The 14689-nt window shown below is 36.4% G+C and overlaps 1 protein-coding gene and 1 long non-coding RNA gene across 4 annotated transcripts in view; one reads left to right on the plus strand and one right to left on the minus strand.

Moving 5' to 3' along the window:
* LOC148654551 (V-type proton ATPase 116 kDa subunit a 4-like) overlaps positions 1 to 9178 on the minus strand; it is a 35024-nt gene extending 25846 nt beyond the window's left edge. For 2 of the 3 annotated variants that reach the window (XM_088646925.1, XM_088646923.1), the window contains exons 1-5: positions 9001 to 9178; positions 6437 to 6567; positions 5103 to 5181; positions 4788 to 4888; positions 316 to 441 (exon numbers count right to left, since the gene is read on the minus strand). In XM_088646925.1, the coding sequence (XP_088503051.1) occupies positions 316 to 441; positions 4788 to 4888; positions 5103 to 5181; positions 6437 to 6556 (426 nt within the window). In that variant the 5' untranslated portion in view covers positions 6557 to 6567; positions 9001 to 9178. The remainder of the gene's footprint in view (positions 1 to 315; positions 442 to 4787; positions 4889 to 5102; positions 5182 to 6436; positions 6568 to 9000) is intronic. The other variant, XM_088646924.1, reaches the window with a different exon arrangement.
* Positions 9179 to 10001: 823 nt separating this feature from the next.
* LOC148654552 (uncharacterized) lies at positions 10002 to 13225 on the plus strand. The gene is made up of 3 exons (XR_015941488.1): positions 10002 to 10167; positions 11612 to 11680; positions 12430 to 13225. It is a non-coding gene; the product is annotated as an uncharacterized LOC148654552 (long non-coding RNA).
* The last annotated feature ends 1464 nt before the right edge of the window (positions 13226 to 14689 follow it).

Consider the following 14689-nt stretch of genomic DNA (forward strand, 5'->3'; position numbering starts at 1 on the left):
GATTATTTTTATTTTACACCTGAAAAATGTCTTCAGTGTATTAAATTCTTGTAAGCCAATATTCAACACAAGTTAAAAAAAACTTTTTAAAATTTTAAAGGTAAAACAGTTCCTATGGATAGATATTCAAAATTCCACAAAGCAGTTTTAAGGTGACCGTCTTTACATAGTGAAAATGTCCTAAGAGGAATAATCACTTTGATTTTTTGAATGTCAGCATGGCGTTACTTGATACCTATCTTTATGGTTTAATGTTGTTCACAAGTTTTAAGACTTGTAACATACAGTACAGTATCTATCACAAAAAGCATTTACCTCAAAGAATTCCTGCACCGTCTTGACTAATTCTTTAAGTTCAATCAGCTCCATGGCATTGCTCCTTAGTGACTGCTGATTTTGAGCCATTCCAAGCAGTTCACTTTCCAATTTCTCCAAAACAGACTGCACAAGAAGAAAAAGATAACTCACAAGTAAGAATATAGACATGGACTCACAGGTTAGATAATTAAACATCTCAATCTTTTCACTTCAGCTGATTGTCACTCCAATTTTCTAAATCTTTATGTAAATTTTAAATCTGGATGAATCACATCACTGTATTATAACACTAATATGCAGGATATTATTTTAGCCTACAATCATTTACATATAGATTTCCTGAGCTTAATATTTTCGATTTTGTATTCCTTATTTTTGTATTTAAAATATTATGTTTTTTAATACAATATATTTTTGTTTTTTTTTTAAATTAAATTAAAATAAAGAACAAAGTGGACTTGTAAATATCATACACACCTCCGGTACTCCTAACTGTGTCAGTTAGATTCTAAATCACTTTAATGCATAGGCTATAATGCACAGGAATACCTGCTCCTTCACATCTTTGGAAATATTTCTTTTGGAGTCTACCCTTGAAATATGACTGACAGAACCCACCCCATTGTAATGTGGCTGTTGTAGTAAGTCTTTGGATTTACAAACCAAAGATATAAACTAAGCTCTTTTCTCTATTGCTGCTTTCCACTGCAGTCTTCCGAAGACTGCTTCCTAAAAATCCTACTGCAAGCAATCACTAAACACCCCCAAGTGAGAATGAATCTTTTTAACCTTTCACCAATAATACAGTAATTAACTAATGTCTACCAGTGAACTTATACAAGGAACGTTTGGCTCCCTCTAGTGGACGATTATCTGTCATAACATGTCTCTCAAATACCCCCATGCCATAAGTGATATTTTGCAGGGAATCATAATCAAGGTTTCCTTGGCACATTACAGGGCCATATTAATGTACTTCTGAAACTACCTAATTTTAATAGGATATTTTACCAACCAGTACTGGTTTTAGTGGCTTTTTCCTTTTTCATCATTTAATCCTAATAAGATTTGATTGGAAACTAATTGGTGTGATGCAAATTAGATTTTCCAACGACTGAAGGGGTCTCTACTCTTTAGAATGCTCTATGTAGTTATGGTGTTTTGTGCTGTTTGTGCATAGAACCTTACATACAGTATTCTCAAATCACAAACTTCAAAAACATCTTAGTAAAATCTGCACATCCCAAAATTTACAATGAGAGCTCCTTTTTGTACTCCTTGTAACCGAGACTTAAAAAGTATGAACTATTTTACTTGCATAAAAGCAATAAGTACCTACTTCAAATGTATATAGCTACGTATGTTACTTTCAACCACCTGAAAATAAAGTGTGACTGAAACTGGCTCAATGACTCATGACTCAGAGAAAGAGAGAACTGGGAAACATTATGGGAATTCTGTTGGCAGAAATTGTGCCATGTGAAGTAACTGGACAATTCAGAATTTTGAGTATCCTAGGAATCTATGGCCCAGATCCAGTCACTCCCACAGCCCTTTGAGTGCGAAAGTGCCTCTTTTTCTTAGTTCTCACCTACAGTACGTCTTCAGGTTCATGTTTCTCATGTGTTCATTCTGAAGAAATCTAATGGGTGGATTTGTCAGTGCCCTTCAAGATATTGAACACTTGTATGAAGTCTCCTCAAAATCTTCTCTGGTCCAGACTAAAAAGGTTCTGTTCCTTCAATGTAGCAGTTTAAGTTATGTTGACCACATATTTAGACCTGTGCTTATTTTAGAACTCATAACGAAAGCTCAGTTTTTCTCAATAGAAAAAAATAAACAATCCTTGCCAATCTAGCTAGGATAGACAGGCCTTTAGACCACTATTTCCCAGTTCTTGTCATGCTAAACTGCCTGCTGCAAACCTATCACCACTATCAATGTAAAAAGTTTTTGGTTTATTGTAAAGGGGAGGTCTGATTTCCTTTTCCATATGGCCCTGCATCCCCCAAAACATGTTAAAGCAAAACTGCTATTTCTTTATCACATTAATATTATTGAAGTTTTTATACATCTAATCTCTTGAAAAATTCCTTTCATGCCTTTCAGCAGGGCCAGGACCCATACTTGGGCCCGGGTGCAAGTAAATACAACCCCCCTCCTTCCCCAGCTTCCTTCTCCCTCTACCAGTGCACACAGAGCAAGAGAGCAGAATTAAAACGGGCTAACTTATTGAACTTGAGACTTAGTACTGTAACTAGTTATTTAAACGTTTACAACTTGACTCATCACAGCAAGCTTGGCAATTATATAACTGAAATCCACCTGCCTTGCAGTGCTGTTCCATAGACAGCAAAGCCAGATCTGACAGTCTTTCCTATGACATGGTTGACCTTAGATCAGTTTTGATCAATTTCAGTTTGCTTAACAAGCGTTCAGCCCTGGCGACAGCAACTGGAATTGTTAAAAACACTTGACATTCTATAACAGTTTCAGTTTTCACATCTTTGTTGACCAAATACTGCAGTACTGCAGTACTTCAGATGGAGTGTTGATTTCATTGGTGGGAAGATGAGACAGAAACTTTAATTCAGTTGCCTAATTACTGCCATGAATGTCTCATAAAAACAGGGAAAGTTCGTTGCAGGCTTTAGATGAATTATCTCCCCTATTTTCTATGTCAAACTGTTACAACCCCAAGTGTCTAGGGGTAAAGGGGTGTAACATTTAGGATAATTCTTTTGGAAGCAGGTGGGTTTTGGTGAGGGACTAGGAAGCGTGATAACAAGGGTAAGGAACTAGAGTGGTGCCAAAGGAAAGAAAATAACAAAACAAAATGGAGCTGGCTAGGACAGTGAGGGAAAGCTAATCTGACTACAAAAGAAAACCCGAAACACACGGTCTTCGGCGTCTTCAACACCCTAGCTAACCTGCACTGACTACCCAAAACCATACAAGACAAATGGCACTCACCCGTACTAAACTAGTGTACTAATACAAAGTCAACTAAGTGTGTAAAGTGTACCCAACAACCTAAACTAACCTTATATACAAAAGTTCACACAAAAACACAAATGAACCAGGAAAACAAATAAGGGAAAACAAGAGTAATCAACAGGAACAGGGTACAAAAGAACACAAAGGTTGAACATGTACTGTAACACGCTAGGGCAAGGTAATGGCAAAACAAGGATGAACACACAACAAACGAAAGTACAAAGAAACTAACAACAAACCAACAAAGCTGAAGCTATACGAAAATACACACACACAAAGCACAACAAACCAACAAACGAAGCCGAAGCAATAACCAGAAGCGAAGCGAAAACCAAACAGGACCGAAGTCAAACAAAAGGCCTCTCTTTGCTGAAAACCTCCATGTTATATGCTGAATAAGATGTGTTCTGATTGGCTGAGAGCTAATTGATGATGATGTCATACTGAAAGTATGGTGTAATGGTGGGCCAATGGGGAAGGGAGAACAATCAAGGGTCAGCAGTGTGGAACATAGAAAAAACACACACAGAACACACACTGGGAAGTAACACAAACAAAATGCCAAAAAGACAGCTGAATTCGCTCAAGAAAGAAAAACGTTCTTCTGTCTCACTGATGACAGTGTCCAGTAAGCAATTGAAAACGTTCACTAAACTTTTTCTCTGTCTTTTCTGTTCTTTGCGTTTCTCGCTACCCGACTTACGTTTCTGGACCGCTTTCATGTTGCACACCAACGAACATAGCTAAGCAAAATGTAAACTTGTCTGTTGCTCTGTCTTGCAGGGGAACAGGTTGCGTTATCCAATTCGACATATTTTGGAATGAACGCGCCAATGACCAATTGCAAATCATCCGCACAGCTGTGTTTTCCAAGAGATCATTGTGTTTTATTTATTTGTATTGATATTGGATAATATATCACGTTCCCCGCCCCTGACATATGAACTCTCATTCGTTTATTTTACAGATGGTCTTTTCAGACACACACACACACACACACACACACACACACACACACACACACACACACACACACACACACACACACACACACAGCTTTAATTTAAATGACGTTAACAACAGGGCCCCCTTAGATCTTGGCCCGGGTGCAGTTGCACCCATTGCACCACCCGTAGCGCCGGCTCTGCCTTTCAGAATCAGTGTCCAGCCTTGGATGTTAGGTGAAACAAGCTGGACAGACATTGAACAAAAATGCATCAATTTGGTTCATCTCTCTCAAGCCAAGTCACTGTTATTTGTAAGGTTGTGCTTGCCCAATAGCAAATATACCAGTAGTACCAGGCTTTAATCTCTTACATAGGAATATACTGTAACATTAAATACACAATGTGTTCTGTACCTATTTAAAATCTACGTTTAAAAATTGTTAAAAGGGAAATTAGCTCAATATGAGTTGTATTAAAGTTCCTCCCAAAAATGGGAGTTCAACATTAACACAGATTTATTGCTACCTCCAAATCATGGACCTCTCGTGGAAGGGGGGATAAAGGACAGCTCTCACCACAGTTTTCTGCTACTACTTGTTCAAGTTCCATCTGCTTCTCAAGAAACCCTGTGAACAACATCATTGTAAGACTCAATAAAGTTAGGGTATCCATGAGTGTTTTTTATTAAAAAACTCATCATTAGTATATATGTTTCAATAACATTCATGTTTGCATTTACAGTACTGTATATGTGCTGCCCAACCCTTTTCCCATTAGTCTTCCTCCATAAAGATTACATACTGTATTTGTTTTATATTTTACTATTTCTAAAATACTTACTGAGGATTCTTTCCAGGGTTTCACACCTTCTCACTTCATTCACATATTTTCTTTGAAAGCTGTTTACATGTGCATTCAGCTGTGAATAAAAAGTGATTTATTTTGCTTGGGACTGTTCATTATTTCAGGAGTTCAGACATAATTTTAGTATTCCACAGCACCATTGGAAATATTATTTTAAGTGATAAAGACAAAATAGAATTTATGGAAAGTACAAGTACAAGCGATATTAAAATGAGTTCCTGTTTGCAGATTGGACATTACCTTGAATTCAGTCCCTCAACCAGGTTTGTAATGTCTACTGTATATTTGCCAAAATAATGCAAGATGTTTAAAGGCACATCCATATCAGGTGGGAATGGCCTCTGAAGGGCTTTATTACTACTAATAATAATTATTAATTGGTTATACTTATATAGCACTTTTCTGGACACTCCACTCAAAGCGCTTTACAGGTAATGGGGACTCCCCTCCACCACCACCAATGTGCAGCATCAACCTGGATAATGCGATGGCAGCCATACTGTGCCAGAACGCTCACCACACATCAGCTATTAGTGGGGAGGAGAGCAGAGAGTAATGAAGCCAATTCATAGACTAAAAGGTTAAAGAGGCTTGATCACATTTTGCAAGGAAAATAAAGCTAAAATATTTTATCCTAAGGGAATGGTATAACGTGACAAAGATTTGAAGAATTTTGGTTAATTCCATTGTAAAATATTAAAGGCTGTTACTCAAATCTAATCCTAAGCCCTTAGTCTGAAGAGAAAGAACACCTTGCATTAAATATTTTTTCCAAACATATTTTAAAAATAAATATATATAGCAGGCAGACTGTTTTTCTTTTACAAACCACACTTTTTCAGCGCCATCAGGTCACATCCTGACTGCACTGCCTCAGATTTTGAATCATCTCTTGCCTGGCCTACTGAGACTGTTTATGTTCTAAACAAAGTGAAATAACAAGCAAGCTATGCATTGCTATTCAAAACATGATTTGTTTCTATTTAATACACTTTTTGTTTCTCTGTGCAAATGTCACATAATGGATACTTAATGTACTGGATGCTATACAGACATTAGCTGAAACCATTAAAAAGCTTCTTGTGTTTTTTTATGATTATACAGTCTATCATGTAAACTTTCCAAAGAGAAAGGAAAGGACATTATTCACACAGTTAACTGTCTTTTCTTTAATAATAAAAATAGTCTTTTATCAAAATGTTCTTCATCACATCACCTTACTTTTACTTCCTATTAAAGATGTTTTTTGCACCTGTTTTTTGTCATTGTGGGAGAAAAACTCAGTTTTTTTAAGCTTCTTTTTTACTCACATCTCTGAATTGGACAAGACCTAGCTCTCCCAACTCTGCAATACAGCAATAGGCAGCTTCGACTTGTAGGATGATCTGTGTCAGACACATTTCTTCACTGCGAAATAAAGACCCTGCCATCTTGCACCTTTCTGAATAAAAAAGGGGTGCATTAACAATTTATATCCGTAAAATTCAACAGATTTTACACAAGGTCATGTGACTCCACAACAGGTTATCCAGACATAATATGTGAATTGCAGTATTTAGATCGAATGGCATATACTGACAAAAAGCTACTGCAGTGGGTTAATTTCCAAAATCAGAAACACATTTGAGTACTGGCTTCATGTTCATGTCCCAATTAATCAATGAAAGAGCAACTATGTGTACTCAAGGCCTGAGATTCATGATTCGTGAAAGTAGATGAATGCACAAAATCTGTGAGATTAGAATATACTGTATATGGATATTATAATAATAATAATAATAATTGCTTACACTTATATAGCGCTTTTCTGGACACTCCACTCAAAGCGCTTTACAGGTAATGGGGTCTCCCCTCCACCACCACCACCACCAATGTGCAGCATCCACCTGGATGATGCGACGGCAGCCATAGTGCGCCAGAACGCTCACCACACATCAGCTATTAGTGGGGAGGAGAGCAGAGAGTAATTAAGCCAATTCATAGATGGGGATTATTAGGAGGCCATGATTGGTTAAGGCCAATGGGAAATTTGGCCAGGACGCCGGGGTTACACCCCTACTCTTTTCGAGAAACGCCCTGGGATTTTTAATGACCACAGAGAGTCAGGACCTCGGTTTTACGTCTCATCCGAAGGACGGCACCTATTTACAGTATAGTGTCCCCATCACTATACTGGGGCATTAGGACCCACGTGGACCACAGGGTGAGCGCCCCCTGCTGGCCCCACTAACACCTCTTCCAGCAGCAACCTTAGTTTTTCCCAGGAGGTCTCCCATCCAGGTACTGACCAGGCTCACACCTGCTTAGCTTCAGTGGGTTGCCAGTTGTGAGTTGCAGGGTGACATGGCTGCTGGCCGTGTATTATCTTGAATTTGTGTATTTAAATCAGAAATGAAACAGAAGCAGTACATATAAATGTATTTCATTTGAACAACTGCTTTTCACTGCATTAATAATGTCCCAGTTTTCACTGGCTATTGCATAAAATGTGAATCTGAACAAGTATTTAATAAAATACATGAAATATTCGGCTACTGTCACAAAGCAGCTCAAGCAGGTAGCTGTGTCAGCATGCGCAGGCTGCGAAGGAACAAGTGAAAGGTTTATTCCATGCTTAAAAGAGAAGAAAGGAAACAACATTTCGGCTGTGGAACCTTCTTCTGGGTGCAACACCTGAAGAAGGCTCCACAGCCAAAACATTGTTTCCTTTGTTCTCTTTTTTTAGCATGGAATAAACCTTTCACTTGTTTCTTTGCTGTCACAAAGCTACATTTTTACAATTGGGTTTTCAGAACTAGATTAAAAAATACTCGAATTTTACTTGTCTAAGACTACAACGTTGTGTACAATGTGTACTACAACATTGTGTAAAATGTGTGCAAGTCTGACCAAAGCAAATTGTGTTCAGATATTAGTAGGTGTTCAGATATCACCACTGAGTGGGTAATTCAATAAATATTGTATGTTTTGCAAAAACTGTACAATAGTTTTCTGTTCTATTCAAAGGTTTTTTTTTCTTGTCCTTCTTTCTTAGTTTTCATTTACAGTAAATAATCAAAAAGATTATCTGCTGTAGTTCACACTTTCACTTCTGCTGTAGCTCTGAATGATGAAACACTGCAAATATTACATTCTGTTCTTCAGAGGTCTAAATGAGTCAGTGAGTTAATAAAAATAAAAATAAATGAATAAAAGATCCATTCATTTAAAACATTTTAAGATTTTATTACTGAATATTATTACAGTATTCAAATGACAATCATAAGATTGGGAAAAAATGAGTGTTGTTGCCCAGGAAGAAGATATAAAATAAAACAACAATCAAATCTCCTGTATTAAACTTTATTTAACCAGGTAAATCAATCCAAACATTTTTAGTGTAGAGTTTCCTCTGATATTGAGAGCCCTAATCACTACTTTATTCTGTCTCAAACCCTAATAGAAAAGGTTTACTCGTACAAGTTTACATCTACTCTTTAATTGCAATCTAATCAAATAGTTTGAGAAAAATACTCATCAGAATCAAAAGCATTTTTGGTAAGGGTGCACAAAAAATATTTATGGAACAAGAAGCTTGCAATAGATAGTAACCATAACGCATCATGACAAAATAACATTTAAACATGTTATTGCAAACATAGGCTTTCATTTAATGCACACTTGCTGTATTATGTCTTATATTACAACCCCTGAAAGAATATGTAAACAGATACTGTCAATCTTTTAATGTTGATTAATGTAACAGGTAATTTTCTAAATACCCCTGAGCTACTGTAGCTAGCAAATTGCACTATATTGATAAAGCTTAATATTAATTTTCTGTAATTTTCAAAGTTGAATTCAATTAAATTAAATCCGCAAGCTCAGGTCTTACCTTAGTCCCCTGTCCACTCTGAAATGAACACCTTGCAGCAAAGGATTTTGTATTTTTTAAGCAAAATTTGCAAAGGTAATGTATAGATTGGAGACTTAGCTATATTCATAAGCTAGCTATTTTCTGTGTTAGACAAAGACCAACAATGCCCATCTGTGCCTTGATTATACCTGCTCAGCTTCTTTAAAAAAATGCAACATCTTGTGGTTGGCTTACCCAAATTGTTTGTGTTGTAAACTTACTAAAATAGCAAGCCAGCTTTTTGTATACAGTAAAAATACTATTTGCTTGTATTTAATACATTATTCATTTTTCTGAGTAACTGCCACTGCATGAAAAACATCAAATATTTGCATTCACTTTGCCATATACTATATTGTATTAACCATAAGTTAGCTCTTTATTTGGTGGTGAAAGGAAAAGAAAAGAGACAACATTTCAGTTGTGGAGCCTTCTTCAGGTGTGAGCACTGTGAGTACTGAGCCTTTGTCACATAAACCTTAACCTGTTCACATGGTGACACGGCTACCTATTCAAACATATCCTAACCCTTGATTACCATCCTACTTTTTTAAATATAGTTCTAAATTTCTTCCAAAAGGTAAATACCTCTGTTTTCCAAAAGCATCTATTAGTGAAGCTATTACTAATGTGATCTTTTAATGATCATAAAACTTGTAATGATGAAAATGCTCCCTTTTAAGTACAGTATGGTACAGTAGGTCACCCTTATGTTTAAGTGTGTTTCATCTTGATATATTAGCACAGATACTGTATACATCATTATTTCAATCAACAGTAACTGAAAAGACCATAAAGCAAAGTCTTCATATAAGATGATTTAGCTTAGTGAGAGTCTAGTTATTTCTGTGATGTGTAAAGTAGTTTATGCCCTTTGGGAACATTTTGCATGTCTGTCCTATTGGTTGGATAGTCTAGGGCTTTGTTGAGCTACAGTAGCTCTGTGGGAGGAGCTATTGTCAGAATGTTATCTTTAATGATACAACCCCAAATAGGGTAAGAACTAACACAGCTGTTGAAGCAAGGTTCAATCTGCTGTAGACTGCACCAGACTGTACCAGTACAGCCATATGAAGATAATTGGAATGGTAGCTACTGTCATGTACATAATGTATGTCCTTTGCGGACTGATCTGTCCAGTTGTAGGTGAGTGATGTGATTCTTTCATTTCTTTTTTTAGAAAGTGCCACTGTTCTTCATTAACAAGTTAAGGCACATACTGCTACTGTAAATATAAAACTATATACTGTATATATAGATATAAAACTTAATTATTTAATTACAGTACTGTAAAAGTAAATAGAAAGAAGGTGTTATACTGTAGATCTGTTGACAGTCTTGATCTTTGACAAGGCCAGATTAACACAGGGCCTTTAATTATTTACTGTATATATATATACCATGTATCAAATGTATAGATACCAGGGTATCAAAGCACAGAGCACTTTACAAAACAAATTAAAAGTATAATGTGTAGACCATGAACATGTGCCTTTACCCTAATCCTAAAGATGCTGACAGATGTACAGTATTATCTATAAGGGAGGAGGGCAAGTAGTTCCTCAGGTTGAGAACTTTATACAGGAAGAACCTGTCTTCCCCTTGCAACTCTGTCCAGAACAGACCAGCATTAGCCTGTGCATCAATGTCAGTAGAAGAGTGTTAGATGCCGTTTTTACCCTTGTCTTGGTTAAATTAAAACTTTTATTAGTATTAGACAGATAGATTTTGTCTTGGCCCTGTTTTAATATGTAAAGATCTTATGAAGATATTATTTTCAATAGTTTTGAATGTACTTCAAAATGCAGATATGAGTCAAGTATAATCCCAAAATATCTAAACTCAGATGCAGATATTAAAATAATATTTTTTATAAACCTAATTGCAAAACTAACTCAAAGTTTACTTTGGCGACTTCAGATTGTGTGTTATACTAAAGATGATCAAAAATGTCTAAATTGTAAAAATGCATTATAAATTTAAACATATATACAATATACAGTACAGAGAGACAAATAATGAAGTAAAATTGTAATTTATTGTTTTAAGAAAATGACAATATGTACAATATGTAAAGTTACAATATACTGTGTTTCTGAATTGTTAACTTACATCGTGGGAAGGCACTGTACATCAAAGTGTTTAGTTTCAGCCTAATAATGACCCTAAACTTAACTTACTGTATTTGAATCAACAAAGTCAAACAACAGGCATAATGAGCTGTAGGGAACTCAGCAGTCTCAGTACTCCTGACTTCAGCTCTATTGACAGGTTCTGAGGTTACAGTAAGAGGGAAGAACAAAAAGAGTAGGAGAGTCATCAGGAGAATTCCTAGTGCTCCCTACAGCATCTGCTGTTTACAGATACCATAAAAGATATTTAAATTCACTATAACAACCAAGTAATGTGATTCACTCAAGCAATAAAATCCTATCTGAGCCAAACATATTCTGCATTATGTTGTGATTTTGTTGATTCCACCAACACACACTGCTGTTATTTAGAGACAATTTTGAAATCAAAGTAAAACGTAACCCCTTTATATCATGTAAATAATTTTACATTTACCTGAAATTCTGCTTTATTGTAGCATCTGGGAGTATAGATTCCAGCTCTACACACCACAACAAGAGTAATACATTTGCAGACCAGTGTCTGGGTAAGTGACAACAGTAGTATAGCTTTAGGAATAATGTTTAAAACAATTTTCTCCTGTGGTATGATACTATAATAACAAGAATTCTGAAAGGCTTCTGAAAATAGGGCAGAAAAGATCTTCCATTGCCTTAACATTAGCACTTCACTGAGACCAATCCCACTATAAATGGCTGCCTTTGAAAAGAGTGGATTTCCTTCCAGTACTTATTATTTAGAGCTGTGTACTGTGGAGATCTGTCTGTGTCTCATCTAAACTTTTTCTGATGCGATTTTGGCAAATGCACAGCATTTAGAAAGCATGCAAAGGAACGAGTAATAGGTTTATGCCATGCTGAAAAAAAGAAGAAAGAAAAGAACGTTTCGGCCGTGGAGCCTTCTTCAGGTGTGAGCAAACACTCTTCACATCTGAAGAAGGCTCCACGCCCGAAACGTTGTGTTTTCTTTCTTCTTCTTTTAAGCATGGAATAAACCTATTACTTGTTCCTTTGCAGCCTACGCATGCTGATGCAGCTGCCCACCTGAACTATTTAGAAAGCATGGCAAACAATCTTTTTTTTGGCAAAGTATCACATGAAATTAATCACAAAACAACTTTTAAAATATGAAATAAGTTGTAACCAATACCCAAATATAAAAGACATTTCACAACAGAAGCAGTTTAAGAAGGAACAAGACAACCCTCAACCCACCAACACAAAAAAAACAATGTAAAACTGCAGCCGTTTGGTAAAAGTCTTATCCTGTGTGCAGGTCCTGACTCTCTGAAGCTCTGCAGCATGGCGGAACTGTGCTGCCCGCGAATCGCGGTGGATGCACAGGGCTGGATAGCGGCAGCAATAGGTTGGAGTCTTTTGTTCTTCACACTCATCCTACTTGCAGTCAAGAGACTTAGCACAATGGGAATGGAAGCACATGCCAAGACCACAGAAGCCTGAAAAAATAAGTTCCTAAAAATAATTCTGGCAGGGGAAATTATGGGAAACTGTTAAACAATGTAACATTTAAAGCAATACCTGGCAGCTGAATTACATCCCTTCCCATTTTATAACTGCCTTATACTTGCGTGGAATGTCATCTTCATTCTGTTTTCCACTGTGTTTTATTTTTTAACTTTCTGGAAAATTACTCTCTAGATCAGTGGTTCACAAACCTGATTTAATATTTCATCGAAACAATGGCACCTCCTACAGCATAGAGTCCTTGGTCAGCACACCAGGGAGCATTGGTTTAAAAATTCTGGTAAAGTTTAAGAGGTTCCATAATACATGATTAAGAAATGAAACAATTACATTCTAAATTAAGAGAATATGTAGTTGGGAAATATAAGTAAATCAAAATCAAATAATAACATCCTATCTATGTGTAATATACACTGTACACTGTTTGTATCATTTGTATACTTCTAATTAAAAAATATTTAAAATATATCTTTCTTAAGCACATTACTGTTTACATAAAAATGTCTGACTTAATATCAAAGTAAATAAGATGTTTACAAAACATTATACATAACTTAAATAAAAGTCAGATAAATTACAAATTATGAGATTATTGCAATAATATGGTGTCTATATTATGATGTAGTACTTGATTCCAGTTTTAATGCAGTATGATGTATGCTTTGATTATTATAAAATATGTGTATGTAGTTTTTCATACAGAGTTTGTAAGTGGTTTTATTTATCATATAAAGCTGCATCTGAGTTAGATAGACATGTAATGTCTAAATGCCTGGTTATTGATGGTGTGTGGAAAGATTTAAAAACATTGAAAATATAAGATTTCAATAGATTCGGTGGGATGTTGCCTAGACATCTCAGCAAAGGTAGAAAAATACTCAACTACTGATGAAGTAGTTGACAGACAGAAGGAGCACTTTCAGGAACTCAACCAGTGGACACATTCTTCTTACAGAAGGCATCTCAATAAACCTGATCTGCTGGTGGCTGTGACAATGGTGGTTGTTAGTGGTATCTAATGCTTGAGTAGTGATGAGACAACAGGGGTGGCACAGATTTACCTTGAGACCTCAAAAGCACTGGACAAATCTCTGCACTGACAAACAAGAGTAGTAGTCCCCATCTATGAGAAATGGGACCAGAGAGTTAGCTGAGGTTCCATAAGAAAGGGGTCACACTTAGCTTCCTTTGAAAAGTCTATGCGAGAGTGCCAGAGAGGAACACTCCATTATCTGAACATCAGATTCAGAAGGAAAAATGTGGAATCTAACATGGATGAGTAAAATTAAACCCCTTTCTTCCGTCTTTTTTCTTTGCATTCTCTATCAAGAGTGTTTATTATTTTAAGTCCTATACATGATTTTCACATGTTTTTCATAGACTCATTTTAATATCAAGGTGCAGCTGATGCATACAGAGTATCAGTTTTGGGGACTTAGGGGTCCCCAACAGATCTTTGCAAATGATGATTAATATTCAACACATACTGTACACATGGATTTCCTACTGTAAAGTGGTTGTTGTTGAGAGCACCTCCAAATCTGACGTTTTGTCCTAAAAAATGTTTGATTGCTCTCTCCAGGTGAGGTACAGTAGGAACAATAGCTTTACTATAGTAAATCCTTAGTGAAAAAGGTGAAGTACCCAAGTACCAGTTGTTCATGGGTGATGACAAGAGGGAACAAGAAGGATGGCAGCAGTTCTTGAAAATAACATCTGGTTTATAGGTCAATCTATGTCTATATCCCTAGAATCTCAGTTCTGTTCTGCCAGTATAAGCACACATCCTGGTCCACTTAGAGGATTCTTTGCATCTACAATAAGCAGACCAGCTATTCCACTCCTTATATCCTTCTGCACTCAGTGGCACTCTTGAAATAAAGATTCAGATCCAGATGCTCAACTGCCAGCCTTTCTTTAGACATGGGTGAGCATTTTTCAAGACCTCTGCATGCATCTTTGAGACACTTCCACAGCTCTGTGCACACTGCTATCTGGGTTTGTGCTCATGAGATCAGAGACCATGTGTTACGTCCCAGTGTGTGTTCTGT

Source organism: Lepisosteus platostomus, chromosome 9, assembly GCF_059453375.1.
Source record: "Lepisosteus platostomus isolate fLepPlt1 chromosome 9, fLepPlt1.hap1, whole genome shotgun sequence".
Lineage (NCBI taxonomy): Eukaryota > Metazoa > Chordata > Actinopteri > Semionotiformes > Lepisosteidae > Lepisosteus > Lepisosteus platostomus.